Raw genomic sequence first — 13,062 nt, forward strand, 5'->3', positions numbered from 1 at the left:
TAGGTACGCCAATGCAATGCTTCATCACATGCCAAAAGCAGCACCATTGCGCGCAGAGATGTTTAACATCTGTGAGCCTTTTGGTGAACCCTTTCATCTCCTCGTGGAGTCTGTACTGTAAGAACGCTCGCAGATGCGTTTCACGAGAGAAACAAATCAGCGCCAGAAACGGACGTTTCAGCTGTCAAGTCGTTGCATGGTTGTTGTATCCAATACTGCTACCTAGTAGTACCCACATACATGTACTCCGTAGATTTCATGTTTTATTGTGTTTTACCAACCGTAGCTTGTTTATTCTTTCATACCCTTTTACCCTTTTATACACCCACCACTTCACTATCACTATCGCAATGAGCTTTTAGCTTTCCCAGTTTCACCATTCTTCAATACCAGTGGTTATTAGTGGAATTGAGGAAGCTGGTGGCAATCTTGAAACCGTATTCGGGGTGTATAAAAAACATTCGAACAAGTTGAAATAGGCATGTCTGGTAATAATAAACGATATATCCTATTACTAGTGCTGTTGACTATTTATTACTCCAAGCAGGGAGTTACAAGAAATCCTACATCTTATTATTTGTTCTGCTTTTCCAAAAACACCACCTTGCTGTCATAGTCGCCATTGAACTGATACTGCAGCCCGATATTCATCAGCGTCGCCCCCGAAAACGTCTGGTTGCCATCAATCTTGTACGAGGCAGAGGCATCCAGTCCCTGCAGCCGCAGCACCGGCCAGGCGTTGTTGATGTTCGCCTTGATCTGGAAATAGAACAAAACCGCCTCGCTGCCGTCCTCGGAGATGAACAGCGCAGCCGGCCAGTTGGAGTCCTCTGGCAGGCTCAATCGCCACATGTCGCCCTTGACCACAATGGGATTCACCTTCTCGGCCAGGGCAATGATGCTGGGGATCTGAGCCTTGTCGTCATCCGGCATGTTGGCCGGGTTGAGCTCGAAGCCAAACGATCCTCCCATCATGGCAACATGTGCGCGGAAAGTGATGGGCGTTGTGCGCTGAGTCTGGCCATTGGGCACCGCAGAGACGTGGGCGCCCATGGCCGACGGCGGGTAGACAAGCGAGGTGCCAAACTGAATGGCAATACGCTCGACTGCGTCTGTATCATCGGAAGTCCAGATGTGAGGGAAGTACTGCAAGACACCGGGATCAAAACGGCCTCCGCCGGATGCACAGCCCTCCCAGCGCACGTTCGGGAATCGGGATGACAGCGTCTCAAAGACACGGTAAAGGCCTAGCATGTAAGCGTAGTCAAGGCCTGGGTAAGGGGTTTCGTGGATGCCACGGTTGTTGTCCCACTTGACGTATGAGATGCTAGCGTTGCCGAGGATGTTGGACAGCGACTCAATGATAAAATCTTGCACTTCAGGGAGAGCCACATTCAAGACGAGTTGGTTTCTTGTCAGTGTCCGTGGATACGACCCGGCGTGGATTGCCCAGTCTGGATGCTCGTGATATAAGCTCGAATTGGGGTTGACCATTTCTGGCTCAAACCAGAGACCAAACTGGAGATGGTCTGAGGAATTGGCCACCTTGAGCTTGGTCACGCTGCTGACGAAATCTGGCAGCCCCTGAGGGAACCTCTTAGGATTGGCAACCCAGTCTCCGAGGCCAGCGTTGTCAGTGACGCGGGGATATTTAACTCCAAACCAGCCATCGTCCAATACAAACAGCTTGACGCCGAGTTCGGCAGACTCTTGTGCCAGATGCAATATGGTAGTATCGTTGTAGTCGAAGCCAAGGCCCTCCCAGCTATTGAGCAGGACGGGGTGCATCTGCGTCGCGAATTTGCTCTTGATAAGGTGCTCGCGGTAGAGGCTGTGGAACTTTCTTGACATTCCGCCAACGCCAGTGTTCGAAAACACAGAAACAGCCTCGGGGGTGGTAAAAGTCTCGCCTGGTCCAAGTGGCCACGACAGCTGATAGGGGTTGACGCCGATGGCAGCGCGTGTGAGGCCCTGGGAGCCCTTTTCAACCTCTACAGAGAATGAGCCTGTATACACTAGAGAGAAGCCCCAAGCTTCGCCTTGTGATTCGGTCGTCGTGGGCGTGATGAGCGAGAAGAAAGGGTTGTGTAGGTGAGACGAGTAACCAGTCGTGCTTCCAAATCTGTACACGGCGAGGCACCAACGTTAGCTAACAAGAAGCTTCATCCCAGAGTCAGATCCTTTCCTACCCCTGAAGACCGTAGTCCACCTTGCGACGCAGCCGCTTGCCCTCACGAGCCCAGTCACCTCTCAGCTCCAACATGTCAAACTCCTCATATGGGAGATCGACACTTAGACTGGCAAGTTTCTCAATGGTGATATTGCCCTTGCCATTATTGGTGATGTTGACGCTACGCACGATAGCATCATACTTGGGGAAGATTGAGTATGTCAAGTCCGCCGCCACAGAGCTGTAGTTGTCGTACATATGCACAACCAGCGTAGACACGTCGTCGGCGTCGCCAAATGTCGACGGCAGGCCATGCAGCGCGGGCTTGCCCTTGATAAGGCTATGTGATTTGTATTGGAATTCGCTGACTGTATAGCCCGCCGACTGTTTAATGTGCACCGCGGGAGTTCGAAAGTCTCCGCGGCCCAGGTCGGGGAACTCACGACGCTGCCGGCCGATGAGATCTACCCAGCCTTGGATGGGGCCAATGATGGGAGGGAAGACGCCGTCTTCGGTGGCAGGGCCGCCAAAGTGGTCGCCAATGAGGTCGTTGGAGTCATCATCGACGTGGAAGCGGTATGAGACGTTGTCGCCGTTGAGAGCAAAGGACTTGCCAGAGACCGAGATGGCTAAGTATTTCGAAGAAGATTAGTATCGAGACGTATAAACAATTGAAGTTTTACTAAGTACTACTAGCTTTAGTTCCGTGGAGTGCTTTACTTACGACTTGCTGCACCAACCGACGCAACCAATCTCGCAGCTACGGTGAGAGCGGCCGCCAACCGCCTTGGAGATGGAGACCCAACCATTGTGCAGTTCCGCCGAGCCCAGGATCAAGTTCTATTATGCTGGACGCAGCACCAGCAAAGGCTAGAGAGTGTATGTGCGAGAGAAGCCCAGCCATGGCCATCTTTATACCCAGGGAGATGATCATCGACTGAGATCCGCAACATTCCTTCCGTCGGGGTCAATGGCACGATACGGACCTCTTCTTCGCGCCATCCCACTCTTCTCATGGTGCAAGGTATACTAATCCTCAGTCCAAATCCTAAGAAGCAGGCAGGCAGGCAGCTCCATGCAAAGGCCGGCGGAGTGCCGAGCAAGAAGGTCCCACCACACACATTGTCATAATAGCAGCAGCAGCAGTAGCATCTTTATACATTTAGCTTAGCCTCTCGCCCAAGCTTCTTAAAATGCCTACTTTCATGCTTGTTTTCTCCACCAAGAAAAGAAAGTGTCCAATTAGCAGCAACACGCCGCGCGGGCTCTGTTTTTGCGCACCAATGCCATCGTCTCCAGTTTCTCCGGGAAATCTGCAAGGCCCATAAACCAGCGCGAATGAGGTCATTGGAGCGGTGGAGTAACAGGCACGATGCGGGGAGTGGAAAAGGGCTGTTGGGCGATTGTTGCCAAAACTCCATAAAACGGGGGGGCCGATGTGACTCTATCTGGGTGGTGATCGGCAGATGGCAACTGCTAATGCTGAATGTGCTCTGGAGGAAGCCGAATATATACCCGTCGGGAAGGTGTAATGAAAATCAATTGATTTTTAGTTTTAGAAGGGAAAATGTCTTTGAAAAAGTTCAAGACTACATACAAGTGAAGTTGATACTAGTACTAGGTAGTTGTCTTTGGGTTGAAGCAAGTAGCCGTACCAATAGAACGTCGCTTATTTCCGTTGATGAGCGCTTGTAGTTTATTAACGTATAAGTCGGTCAATGATATAAAAAATAACTATAACAGCCAATCTATCGATCAATAAATAGATTTGGGTTACAAGAAGAAGCAGAAATACGTGGTGTCTTTATTTCTATAGACATCGCTGTTACTTGGCTCGCACTTATCAATACGACTGTGTCTCTTCCACTCGCAAACGATGTCACGGCAGGTTGGATGCAATACTACACTACACAAAATGGTTCATGATCTCAATCTATACTTCTTTTAGTAGAGATCTACTCATATATATCTATAGTAGCGTGAGCAATCACAGGAGTAGAACAGACCTACAAATCTATATATTCTAGGACTTCGTGTCTGCCTTGTCTTGAGCCTTGGGTATCTAGCTTCATAGCATTTTTAAGCCCTCCTGACGCTTGCGTCTATTTAAGACCCCACAGTAAACCTCAAAGATTTCAGCCAGCCCGGGATCTTTTCACAGCAAACGTAAGCCCTTATGAGACTCGGTCTTCCTCAATACATCGTACGATGACGTCGAGTTATGGTCTACATCTCCACTATCAACTCAAAAGATATTTAGTCCAGAGATCACTAGTGCTCGAAGAACCTCATTTCCAATTTTAAAGTATAACAAACAAGCTCTCTCTTTCGACAAAAATGCAGCCGTGAAAAGTCGTCATTCTGCGGCGATTTATGTGTATGTATATAAATAACGTTCAATATATCATGATATGTCGTCAATATGCCTCCTGTATGAGAAAGAAAAAGAAAAAAAACGCCGCTCTATGCATTCCGACGTATAACAGGCATCATGGGTATCTAGCTCTCAAGTTTTCCAGATAGTTTCGGTATTGCTTCATCAGAAGCTGAACGCTGGAATCAACAAATTTGGCCAACTCATCTGGGTTTCTGGTCCTCTCTACGCGCTCCAAATCCACCACCACAACTCTACTTCCCACAACGTGGAAGTTGTCAAGCTTCACATCGTCTTGCACAAAGCCTCTTGAAGCAAGTGCAGAGAGTGACTCGTGTATCAGTTTTCGAACAATGGTGTATGCTTCTTCTGCCGTCTCGATCGTGTAAGGGATGCACACTCCGCCAACGTCCGCCATGAGGTGGCTTCGCACCCCTTCAAACTGGACGACCCCAAAGTGGCGCGGAATGACAGTTCCCTGAAGTGATTGTAGGCTTCGGTACGATGCCAGCTCGTTGTCGAACTCCTCTTCCCAGTCTGGCTTCTGGGACTTGAGAACAATGGCCGGAGGCAGATACCACTCGGGGTACCATTTTCGCATGTAAGCTTGCGCAAATTTGGGGAAAAGATAAAGAATGGCTTTAACGACTCGGTCGAGCAACGACGGTTGGATCCTTAAGCGGCGGACATTTGGATGATAATTGTCGGCGGCCTGGCCGATGGCTGTGATGTGACGAGTGCCGAATCGAAAATGCTGTCAAACGGTCAGTTAGAATGGCACAACAGGTATCGAACAAGAAGTCAAACACCAACTTACGACTGTTTCTATCGGTGCATTCCCCGGTATTTTTCTGCTCATATGAAGCCCAGGGAGCAAATTGGACATTGCAAAACGACTGACTGAAAATGCGGAGAACAACGAAAGGAAAAGGAAAAGAAAAAGAACAAGAAAAGAATGAATGCAACGGCGACCGAGCTATGGCTCCAAGAAAAACGCCAGGCGGAGAGGATGGCTCTGCCTTGCAAAGAATTAAAAGGAGCGGCACAGAACTCAAAGCCTGGATCGCGAGTAAATGGCGGATGACAAAGAGAGTGAAATAGTTCTATCCAGCTTGCATCTTTTGGACGATTTTTGGCGACAGGCAATTGGCGGTAGGGGGGCTGGCCAATCAGCGTGCAAAGATGACCTAGCCAGTTAAGTGGCCGCGTTATCGATAAGAGCCAGCGGCTCGGGCCGTCGAAAAATAGCAGCAGATGGATTTGCAGATTTCATAGTTGTTGAGATGGCAAAGCGTAAAAGATTTTGGCAAGTGAAGTCTAATATACTTCATCTTTAGCAAGAGTGGATAAAACGGTGAATATGTGAACATAGTCTGAAGAAAGCGTGTGTCAAAGCTTGGTCTTACTGATTGTAGCATGTGTGTTAGAGAGCTGGCCATTCTGATGATCGTGACGGTCCAAAGATTTATTAACATTTGTAAAAGTAAAGAGCTCTTATTATGTGGTGGACATAAGTGCTTGCTTCCTGGGATGAGGTTTCGTCTTACCAACGCACAATCTCGCATCCTTTTCCCTTGATAAGGATCTACCTAATGCAGGTCACTAGATCGCCCTGCTACTAGGTTGGTCGCCTCGCGTGAACTAGTAACAATGAGCATCACATGCAAGAGTTTGTATGTGTTGCCTTCATGGACTAATGCAGCAGCTTAATGGTGGTAGCATTTCAGCCACAGTTACCTCAATCAAGATGGAAGTTATTGTAGCTGAGATTCAATGATCATGTACGATATCTAACTTGTAATACTGTTTTTCTGCCATAAAAAGACTTGTCTCTACCATTGAAGCAAACCATATTGAATCTAATAGCAAATCATGCAAAAGAATTGGTAGCGTACGCTGACAGCTCTTTCAAAGCATCTTTCTTAGAGTGCTTTTGGTTGCGTTTCTCACGCCAATACAATGTGCTTTGTAGAGTGGCTTTTCAACAACCACTTCTATTACGGAAGGGAAAGTTTGTCACAATCCATCTCTAGATAAGAATAAAACATAAAATTTTATCCTATGTCCTTACTATATATGTGTATCGAAAGAAGCAAATGTTGAAATTCGTCCAAAATCCAGGGTAGCCTCGGACATGACTATGGCCCGAGTGATGTCACATCACGTGGGGCACGGCGGTTCCAATCTCCAATTCCTTCTCAGATCCGGCATCACGCCACCTTGCGCCCGTTTCCGAAGAGCTTCATTTGCCAATGAATTGAGTCGGTCCATTGGCAGTATCAGTTCGACAATTCGCTGCTCCGCCATGCTCCGTCCAACAGCCCTCCGGCCGGTGCTGCGGTCCTCGCCCCGGTGCCAGCAATGCCTCCGCCGCAGCCTCTTCTCCGGCAAAGGCTCGACCCGCGCATCGCAAGACTTCGATCTCAACAGGCTCAATTCCCAGCGACGTGATTACGAGCGCCACCGCACGATATTTCTCGCTTCAGGAGCTACGGCCGGTCTCATCTCCTTCATCTACACGGCATGGAAGCTGAAGCAGGCGCTTGGGGAACAGAGCGAGAAGCAGAAGCAGAAGATTGCAGTCAAATGCGATGCACCGGCAATTCCCACCGAGACGTTCAAGACGGAAGCTGGAGAGAAGAGGAAAATAGTTGTGCACGATGAAGAAGGGAGAGTGATTGTCCCCACGGGGAACAGCGTGGTGCCTGCGTTCCCTCGGACCATCAACGTCAAGCTGCCCACGTCGAAAGACCGGAACTCGGTTGCGGCGAGCATATCGGACAAAGAGGGCGACGAATTTACACTTGTCGGCTTGGGTGTGCGCACCGTGACCTTTCTCAGCATCCAGGTCTACATGACGGGATTCTACGTTGCGACGCAGGACATTGCGAAGCTGCAGCAGTATCTGGTCAAGAAGATCAACCCCACCGCCACGACACTGATACCCGCTGAGAAAGATGCCTTGCGAAAGGCCCTTAGGGATGCGGTGGAAGGCGAAGAGACATGGGACACTCTGTTGAGAGAGGCCGGCTGTCGCAGCATCTTCCGCATCATCCCAGTCAAGGATACCGACTTCCCGCACTTGCGCGACGGCTTCGTGCGTGCTATTGCCGCGCGGTCGCAGCGCAATGCGGCGTACAACGACGACGCCTTTGGCGTTGCCATGAGGAAATTTAAGACACTCTTCAACCGAGGCACCGTGCAGAAGAAACAGGAGTTGCTGCTGTGTCGCGACGAAAATGGTCTACTGTCGGTGCTCTATAACCCTGACCAGGGAAATAATCCTAAGAGAGAGGTTATGGGCACGTTTGACGAGGAGAGGCTATCGCGGTTGTTGTGGCTGAACTATCTTGCCGGCAGCAAGGTTGCTTCAGAGCCGGCACGGGAGAGCATCATTGAGGGCGTTATGGAGTTTGTAGAGAGGCCGATTGGGACGGTAGCAACGCAAGTTGTATAGACGGTAGTATTAGTATTATCGTGCAATATTGATTGCTACAAGGTGGAGGGGAAACACATTCATGTATTATACAAGCGGCTGGAGGCATATCAAGGCCGCATTCACTTGCCAAAAGAAAGAAAGCGCAACTCATCAGGCGAAGTGCGTGTGATGGATGAAATATTTTATATTGTAGCCAAAGTAAAAAAAAAAATTGACAAGATGACAACTCTATACTCTATCCAAGTCTGGAGTATCGCCGAAAAAAAAAACCTCCACACTGCATTCTAACCGACACAATCCGCATCTTCTTTGCGTAGAGTGTAGGGCCCATCTATTATAGCTTTGATTTATCCTCTTCTCTATTCAACGCCAAACAGCAAAAACACATGATGCCGTCAGCCCAAAAACACAGTCTTCTTCTTTTCTCCTCCAAGCTTATTGCTTACGCATATGCGCCGGCCTCTTGGAGACGGCTCTGGAGGGTGCCGTTCTTGACGAGCTGCTGCAGGTCAGAGTTTCCACCAACGTGCTGCTCGGCGAAGAAGATGTTGGGGACGGATCGCTGGCCCGAGATCTCGAGAAGGGCGTCCTGGAGGTCGTCGCCGTCCTCTGTGATGCGGTGGTTAGAAGCGTTATTCTTTCTTTGGATACATGAAGCATTTGGAAAAAGCAAACATACTTCGGTTGTCCAGCTCGACGACTTCGTAGTTAGCCTTGGCCTCGTTGAGGGCAGCCTTGGCGGCCTTGCAGTAGGGGCACCACGTCTTGGAGAAGACAACTGTGTGTTTTAACCATTAGCCGAGGACTCGCACTGAGGTGGAGCGCGTATTTTTAGAGTGTCGAGGGGTCGCAAACATACCGACGTTGTTCTTCTTGATAATTCGCTGGACTTCCTCGACGTTGGCCATTTTTGTTTCGGGGCTGAATCTGACTGCAGATGTAAAAAAGGATCGAACAAAGTTCATGGATGTGGGTGGATTGGATGTTGGAAGAGGGAGTAAAATTGGGGTAGCAAAGGAGTGTGAGAGATATATATGTGTGTATGTTGCTATAGAGTTGCAGTAGTGTGTAATCGAATCTGGACGAGTTCGGTTTGGGGGCGCGATTCGGCCAAGATGATGTGATGCGGCGGGCTCCTGTGAGATTTACCACCGCCTGCGAGAATGACGAACTGCAGCCACTAAAAATTGTGCATCAGTCAGCCGAGGGGGGCCCGGTTTGGATTTGTAAAATACTAATCAGGGTCGTGGTCCTGGATTGGCTTGATTCCAAAGGCGTTGGCCCCGGCGGGGTGGCGCACGATTCGCAGGAGGCGCCCCCGTTTGATCATGGCTGTATAACAAGACGAGCTCATGATGTAGGCGCGCGCGCGTGTGGGTATCTTATGATGCTGTGAAAGAGCAGCCACAGCGCTATTCCATCTCATGTTGGGGATTCTGCAGCGAAATGGCTGTAGAAGCCCGTCCATGTCTGGGGATGCACCGCGCAAGAGTACATGTACATGTACCCGCGCTTATTGCCCAGTTGGGACAATTGCCAACTCGGGCAACAGGCGCTGTGCCCGACCGCGAATAGCCCACATTGATGTTTCGCCTGCTTCGGCCCAACTCGGTCCAAGTTGCTTGGATAATAAAGCTGCTGATGGCATCTACACCGACATCATTGTCGGCTTCGGCTTCGGCTGGAATTAAATCGTCATTATTTCAAACTCGTTGTTGATTGTTATCGACTGCTAGCCTGGCATTCATTTACATGTAATCATCACTTTGCTCATTGCCATACAGCTCCGTGAGAACTGATGCCAGCGTAGATGTATGAACAGAACACTTGCCATCAACCCGCTATAACTAATTACATACTAGCATAGTAGTTTTTTTGCATAGAACTCGCCAAATAGACTACATCACCACATCGTTAGTCGAAAATCTTCTTCCACACCCACAGACTCGTCCGGTCTGTAAACTCCTTGAACCCTTCCAACCCCCATTCTCTTCCAATTCCGCTCTCTTTGGTGCCTCCAAACGGGACATCCGGTGCCACGTCGAAATGCGAGTTTATCCAGACGCTTCCCGCCGTGAGCTGGCGCCCCATCTTCTCGGCACGCACTAGGTCCTTGGCCCAGACCGACGCTCCCAAGCCGAGCCTGAGGCTGTTTGCGCGCTCGACGACCTCGTCGTCTGAGGACCACTTCTGGATCGGCACGATGGGGCCAAAGGGCTCTTCGACGACGATGCGCGCGTTGTCGGGCGGGTTGTCGACAATGGTGGGCTCGGCGAAGTAGCCCTTGTTTGAGTTGGGGATGCTTCCGCCGAGGGCGACTTGATATCCGCAGTCCTTGACGTCTTGATACATGTCCTTGAGAAGTTCATACCTTGGGAAAAAAAAAAAAAAAAGTCAGCAAAGCCGGAAATCCATCATCGCTATTTTAAATCAGGGGACAAGTGCGTGGGCAACTCACTGCATCTTATTCTGGACTGGCCCGACCATGACGCCAGGCTCTAGTCCGCCGCCATTCTTGACATGCTCCTTGGTAAACTGGACCAGAGCCTCCTTGAACTGGTCGTATATGGCTTCGTGCACATAGATGCGCTTCGCGAGCATGCAAATCTGTCCCGCATTGATAAACGAGAGCGTGGCAATCTTGGGCAGACACTTGGGGATGTCTACGTCCTGGCAGACGATGAGGGCGTCGTTGCCGCCTAGCTCGAGGACGCATCGCTTCAATGTCTTTGCGCAGCTTGCGGCAACGAGCTTGCCGGTGCGAACCGAGCCGGTGAAGGTGACGGCGTCGACGCCCGGGTGCTCTGTTATCCAGGGGCCGAGGGCATCATCGCCGCTGAGGACTTGAAAGACGCCTGGTGGGTAGATGGACATTGCCAACTCGCCCAGCTTCAGGTCTGTGTAAGGCGTGTAGGGCGAGGGCTTCATGATGACGGTGTTTCCAGTCATCAGCGCAGGTCCAACCTTGCCCAGGCCGAGAAGGGCGGGCCAGTTCCAGGGCACAATGGCGGCGACGACACCCACGGGGTTGTACGTTCCGTAGATGGTGCGCTCGTCGTTCTCGTCAAGGACCTCGTCCTTGAGCTCCATGGTGGCAAAGGTCCGCAGCCATTCCAGCACGTTATCAAACTCCCTCTTGGAGACGAGGAGAGGCTTTCCAGACTCCAACGTATCGAGCTTCTCGAGTTCTTCACGATGAGCCTCTATCGCATCGGCGTAGGCGAGCATGAGCTTGGAGCGCTCATCAAACGTTGTTTTCGACCACGTCTTGAAGGCATTGCGAGCGTGCTTGATTGCATTATCGAGATCTTCTTTTGTTGCGAGGGGGGCGGCAAATAACGGTTCTTCGGTGGCGGGATCTATTGCGCGTCGAGTCTCTGCCGTTGCCACGAACTCGCCATTTATAATGTTGCCTTTGTAAGTCTGATAACATGAAGTGAAGTTAGCCAGTTGTTGGATTGCTTATTCATCTGCCATCATAGTCTCAAGCATACCGTGATATCAAGTGTTCGCTTGACAGTCATTTTGAAGAGTGTCAATCTTGTTAAGCAAGGAGAGCAGCTTTAGCTTCTTGGAGGGTATTGAGAGAGATGAGGAGTCGAGATATACTCTGGAATGGTTACACCACGAGCTGGTATATATACCTACGCATCTACATGTACCCCCATCCCCTCGACATGCACATACTCTCCGCTCTCGGTATGATATTCGTCCATGTAGACTTTTAGCTCAAGACAACCCCCATTTCGACGCACGTTTCATATGCTTTGCTGCGTGTAGCTCCATCACTCGTGTAAATCGGCTATTGACATGGGCTGGGGCCCAGCTCAACTACACTACACGGCCAGCTGGGAATTGTTGAATCAAGATATAGGTAGACTGTAGCGCCAAGTCGCCCCCACTGTCTCAGGGACATTAGTCGAATCTTGATGATACAGCAGCACAGTGTGATATCACGACTCAGCATTCTCTAAGAAGTATAATGTTGGCATTTTGCAGTAATCTGTTTCGTTGTATATTTCGGATGACACAGTGGCACGAATACTTACCAAAACACCTCCTCCCCATTGCCGATATCAAGGTCCGTTTTAGCAACTCTTAGAGTCTGCTAGCGAGTGAACTGTGACTGCTTCGAGTCAAGCACTGAAAGCCATGACCCCGGGAGCAGCCAACGGCAGACCCCAGCACAGCCCCCGCAGATTACAGATAGAGTAGTAATGGCATCAATATTAGCACTGGAAACTGTACACGAGAGGCGGCGTTTGCCCGGGGGGCTTCGTGGCTGCCAACCATCTTCGCGGGGAACCTGGGACTCTGCCCTTTTGAGTCTAGAGACGCAGGTTTCTGGGGTAAGAGGCTGAGACGCAACCCCCAGCGCGATGGCAGAGAACTTGGCAGAGGAGCAATATTACAGGATAGAAGCAACACAAAGCGGCGCTGCTGCGGAGGGGAGCGGCAGGACCGTTGCGTCGGATGTGATTCTCGGCTTTTGAGCGTTGTCGATCCTCCATACACGTATACAAAAGCTAGCGGCCAAGGCATCTTATTTCTATTACGATTATTTATGAGATGCCGCACATTGGCTGGACATGTGAATACGGCTGAGCAGCAGCTGCACACTAAAAAAGGTATAGCATACGAATATACGAACGCTTCCTTGCCAATACCTTGGCAGTATCGAGACCTGATGGATGCCATGATGGCACCTGCAGTGTTGTGTAAGGGGGCATCATCAGCAGGGCAAGCTGTTTCAAGTCGGCCACCATCATATGGACGCTCGAGATATTGGAGTTTGGGGCTCAATTCCAAGTCCTGCAAGGGCCATGTGCCTGTCTGGCTGCCGATTACATGGTGCAGTTTTGGAGAGTCAGGTTCAATATCGGCCTTGACCATTGCCCGGAAGCTTCCCGTCATGTTCTTCGTACAAACTTCCTATACCCAGAGCGCTATGCGTCAGCCAGCTATAGGCCCCCTAGCACCTCCAGCTCGGCCCCAAGTGCTGTTCGAATGCCCCAGAGCCCCCCAGAAGAGCCCCGCCAGTTCTCCAATTGTCGCTTGCATCCAGTAAAAGTTGGAGCC

General features: G+C 50.3%; 5 protein-coding genes across 5 annotated transcripts; 1 reads left to right on the forward strand and 4 right to left on the reverse strand.

The window, feature by feature from the left end:
- Positions 1 to 443: 443 nt before the first annotated feature.
- Positions 444 to 3,381, reverse strand: AGL2 (Alpha-glucosidase 2). Its single transcript, XM_024902164.2, has 3 exons — positions 2,895 to 3,381; positions 2,190 to 2,799; positions 444 to 2,122 (listed from the first exon to the last, which is right to left on the reverse strand). The coding sequence occupies exons 1-3, from the start codon at positions 2,977 to 2,979 to the stop codon at positions 574 to 576; spliced, it is 2,244 nt and encodes a 747-aa protein (XP_024755294.1). The 5' UTR covers positions 2,980 to 3,381; the 3' UTR covers positions 444 to 573.
- A 1,233-nt stretch (positions 3,382 to 4,614) lies between these two features.
- TrAFT101_009346 (uncharacterized protein) lies at positions 4,615 to 5,634 on the reverse strand. The gene is made up of 2 exons (XM_024907120.2): positions 5,362 to 5,634; positions 4,615 to 5,298 (listed from the first exon to the last, which is right to left on the reverse strand). Exons 1-2 carry the CDS (start codon positions 5,428 to 5,430, stop codon positions 4,660 to 4,662), a joined length of 708 nt encoding a protein of 235 aa, XP_024755293.1. The 5' UTR covers positions 5,431 to 5,634; the 3' UTR covers positions 4,615 to 4,659.
- Positions 5,635 to 6,765: 1,131 nt separating this feature from the next.
- On the forward strand, positions 6,766 to 8,210 carry TrAFT101_009347 (uncharacterized protein). The gene has a single exon (XM_024909051.2). The coding sequence runs from the start codon at positions 6,850 to 6,852 to the stop codon at positions 7,999 to 8,001; it is 1,152 nt and encodes a 383-aa protein (XP_024755292.1). The 5' UTR covers positions 6,766 to 6,849; the 3' UTR covers positions 8,002 to 8,210.
- A 215-nt stretch (positions 8,211 to 8,425) lies between these two features.
- TrAFT101_009348 (uncharacterized protein) lies at positions 8,426 to 8,948 on the reverse strand (the record flags this gene model as incomplete). Its single annotated transcript, XM_024909050.2, has 3 exons — positions 8,426 to 8,592; positions 8,663 to 8,761; positions 8,843 to 8,948. 3 exons carry the CDS (start codon positions 8,946 to 8,948, stop codon positions 8,426 to 8,428), a joined length of 372 nt encoding a protein of 123 aa, XP_024755291.2.
- A 685-nt stretch (positions 8,949 to 9,633) lies between these two features.
- On the reverse strand, positions 9,634 to 12,449 carry TrAFT101_009349 (uncharacterized protein). Its single transcript, XM_024904613.2, has 4 exons — positions 12,033 to 12,449; positions 11,478 to 11,953; positions 10,442 to 11,406; positions 9,634 to 10,354 (listed from the first exon to the last, which is right to left on the reverse strand). Exons 2-4 carry the CDS (start codon positions 11,505 to 11,507, stop codon positions 9,898 to 9,900), a joined length of 1,452 nt encoding a protein of 483 aa, XP_024755290.1. The 5' UTR covers positions 11,508 to 11,953; positions 12,033 to 12,449; the 3' UTR covers positions 9,634 to 9,897.
- Positions 12,450 to 13,062: the final 613 nt, after the last annotated feature.

The sequence above is a fragment of the Trichoderma asperellum genome, chromosome 5 (assembly GCF_020647865.1).
Source record: "Trichoderma asperellum chromosome 5, complete sequence".
NCBI classification, from domain to species: domain Eukaryota; kingdom Fungi; phylum Ascomycota; class Sordariomycetes; order Hypocreales; family Hypocreaceae; genus Trichoderma; species Trichoderma asperellum.

Coding starts and splice junctions, on each gene's coding strand:
- TrAFT101_009349 (XM_024904613.2), bottom strand. CDS start 11,507: ATGACTGTCAAGCGAACACTTGATATCACG. Junction 11,407..11,477: donor AGCGAACACTTGATATCACG/GTATGCTTGAGA, acceptor TCATGTTATCAG/ACTTACAAAGGCAACATTAT. Junction 10,355..10,441: donor CCAGTCCAGAATAAGATGCA/GTGAGTTGCCCA, acceptor TTTTTTCCCAAG/GTATGAACTTCTCAAGGACA.
- TrAFT101_009346 (XM_024907120.2), bottom strand. CDS start 5,430: ATGTCCAATTTGCTCCCTGGGCTTCATATGAGCAGAAAAATACCGGGG. Junction 5,299..5,361: donor ATGCACCGATAGAAACAGTC/GTAAGTTGGTGT, acceptor ACCGTTTGACAG/CATTTTCGATTCGGCACTCG.
- TrAFT101_009347 (XM_024909051.2), top strand. CDS start 6,850: ATGCTCCGTCCAACAGCCCTCCGGCCGGTGCTGCGGTCCTCGCCCCGG.
- AGL2 (XM_024902164.2), bottom strand. CDS start 2,979: ATGGTTGGGTCTCCATCTCCAAGGCGGTTGGCGGCCGCTCTCACCGTA. Junction 2,800..2,894: donor GTCGGTTGGTGCAGCAAGTC/GTAAGTAAAGCA, acceptor CGAAATACTTAG/CCATCTCGGTCTCTGGCAAG. Junction 2,123..2,189: donor GTGGACTACGGTCTTCAGGG/GTAGGAAAGGAT, acceptor CGCCGTGTACAG/ATTTGGAAGCACGACTGGTT.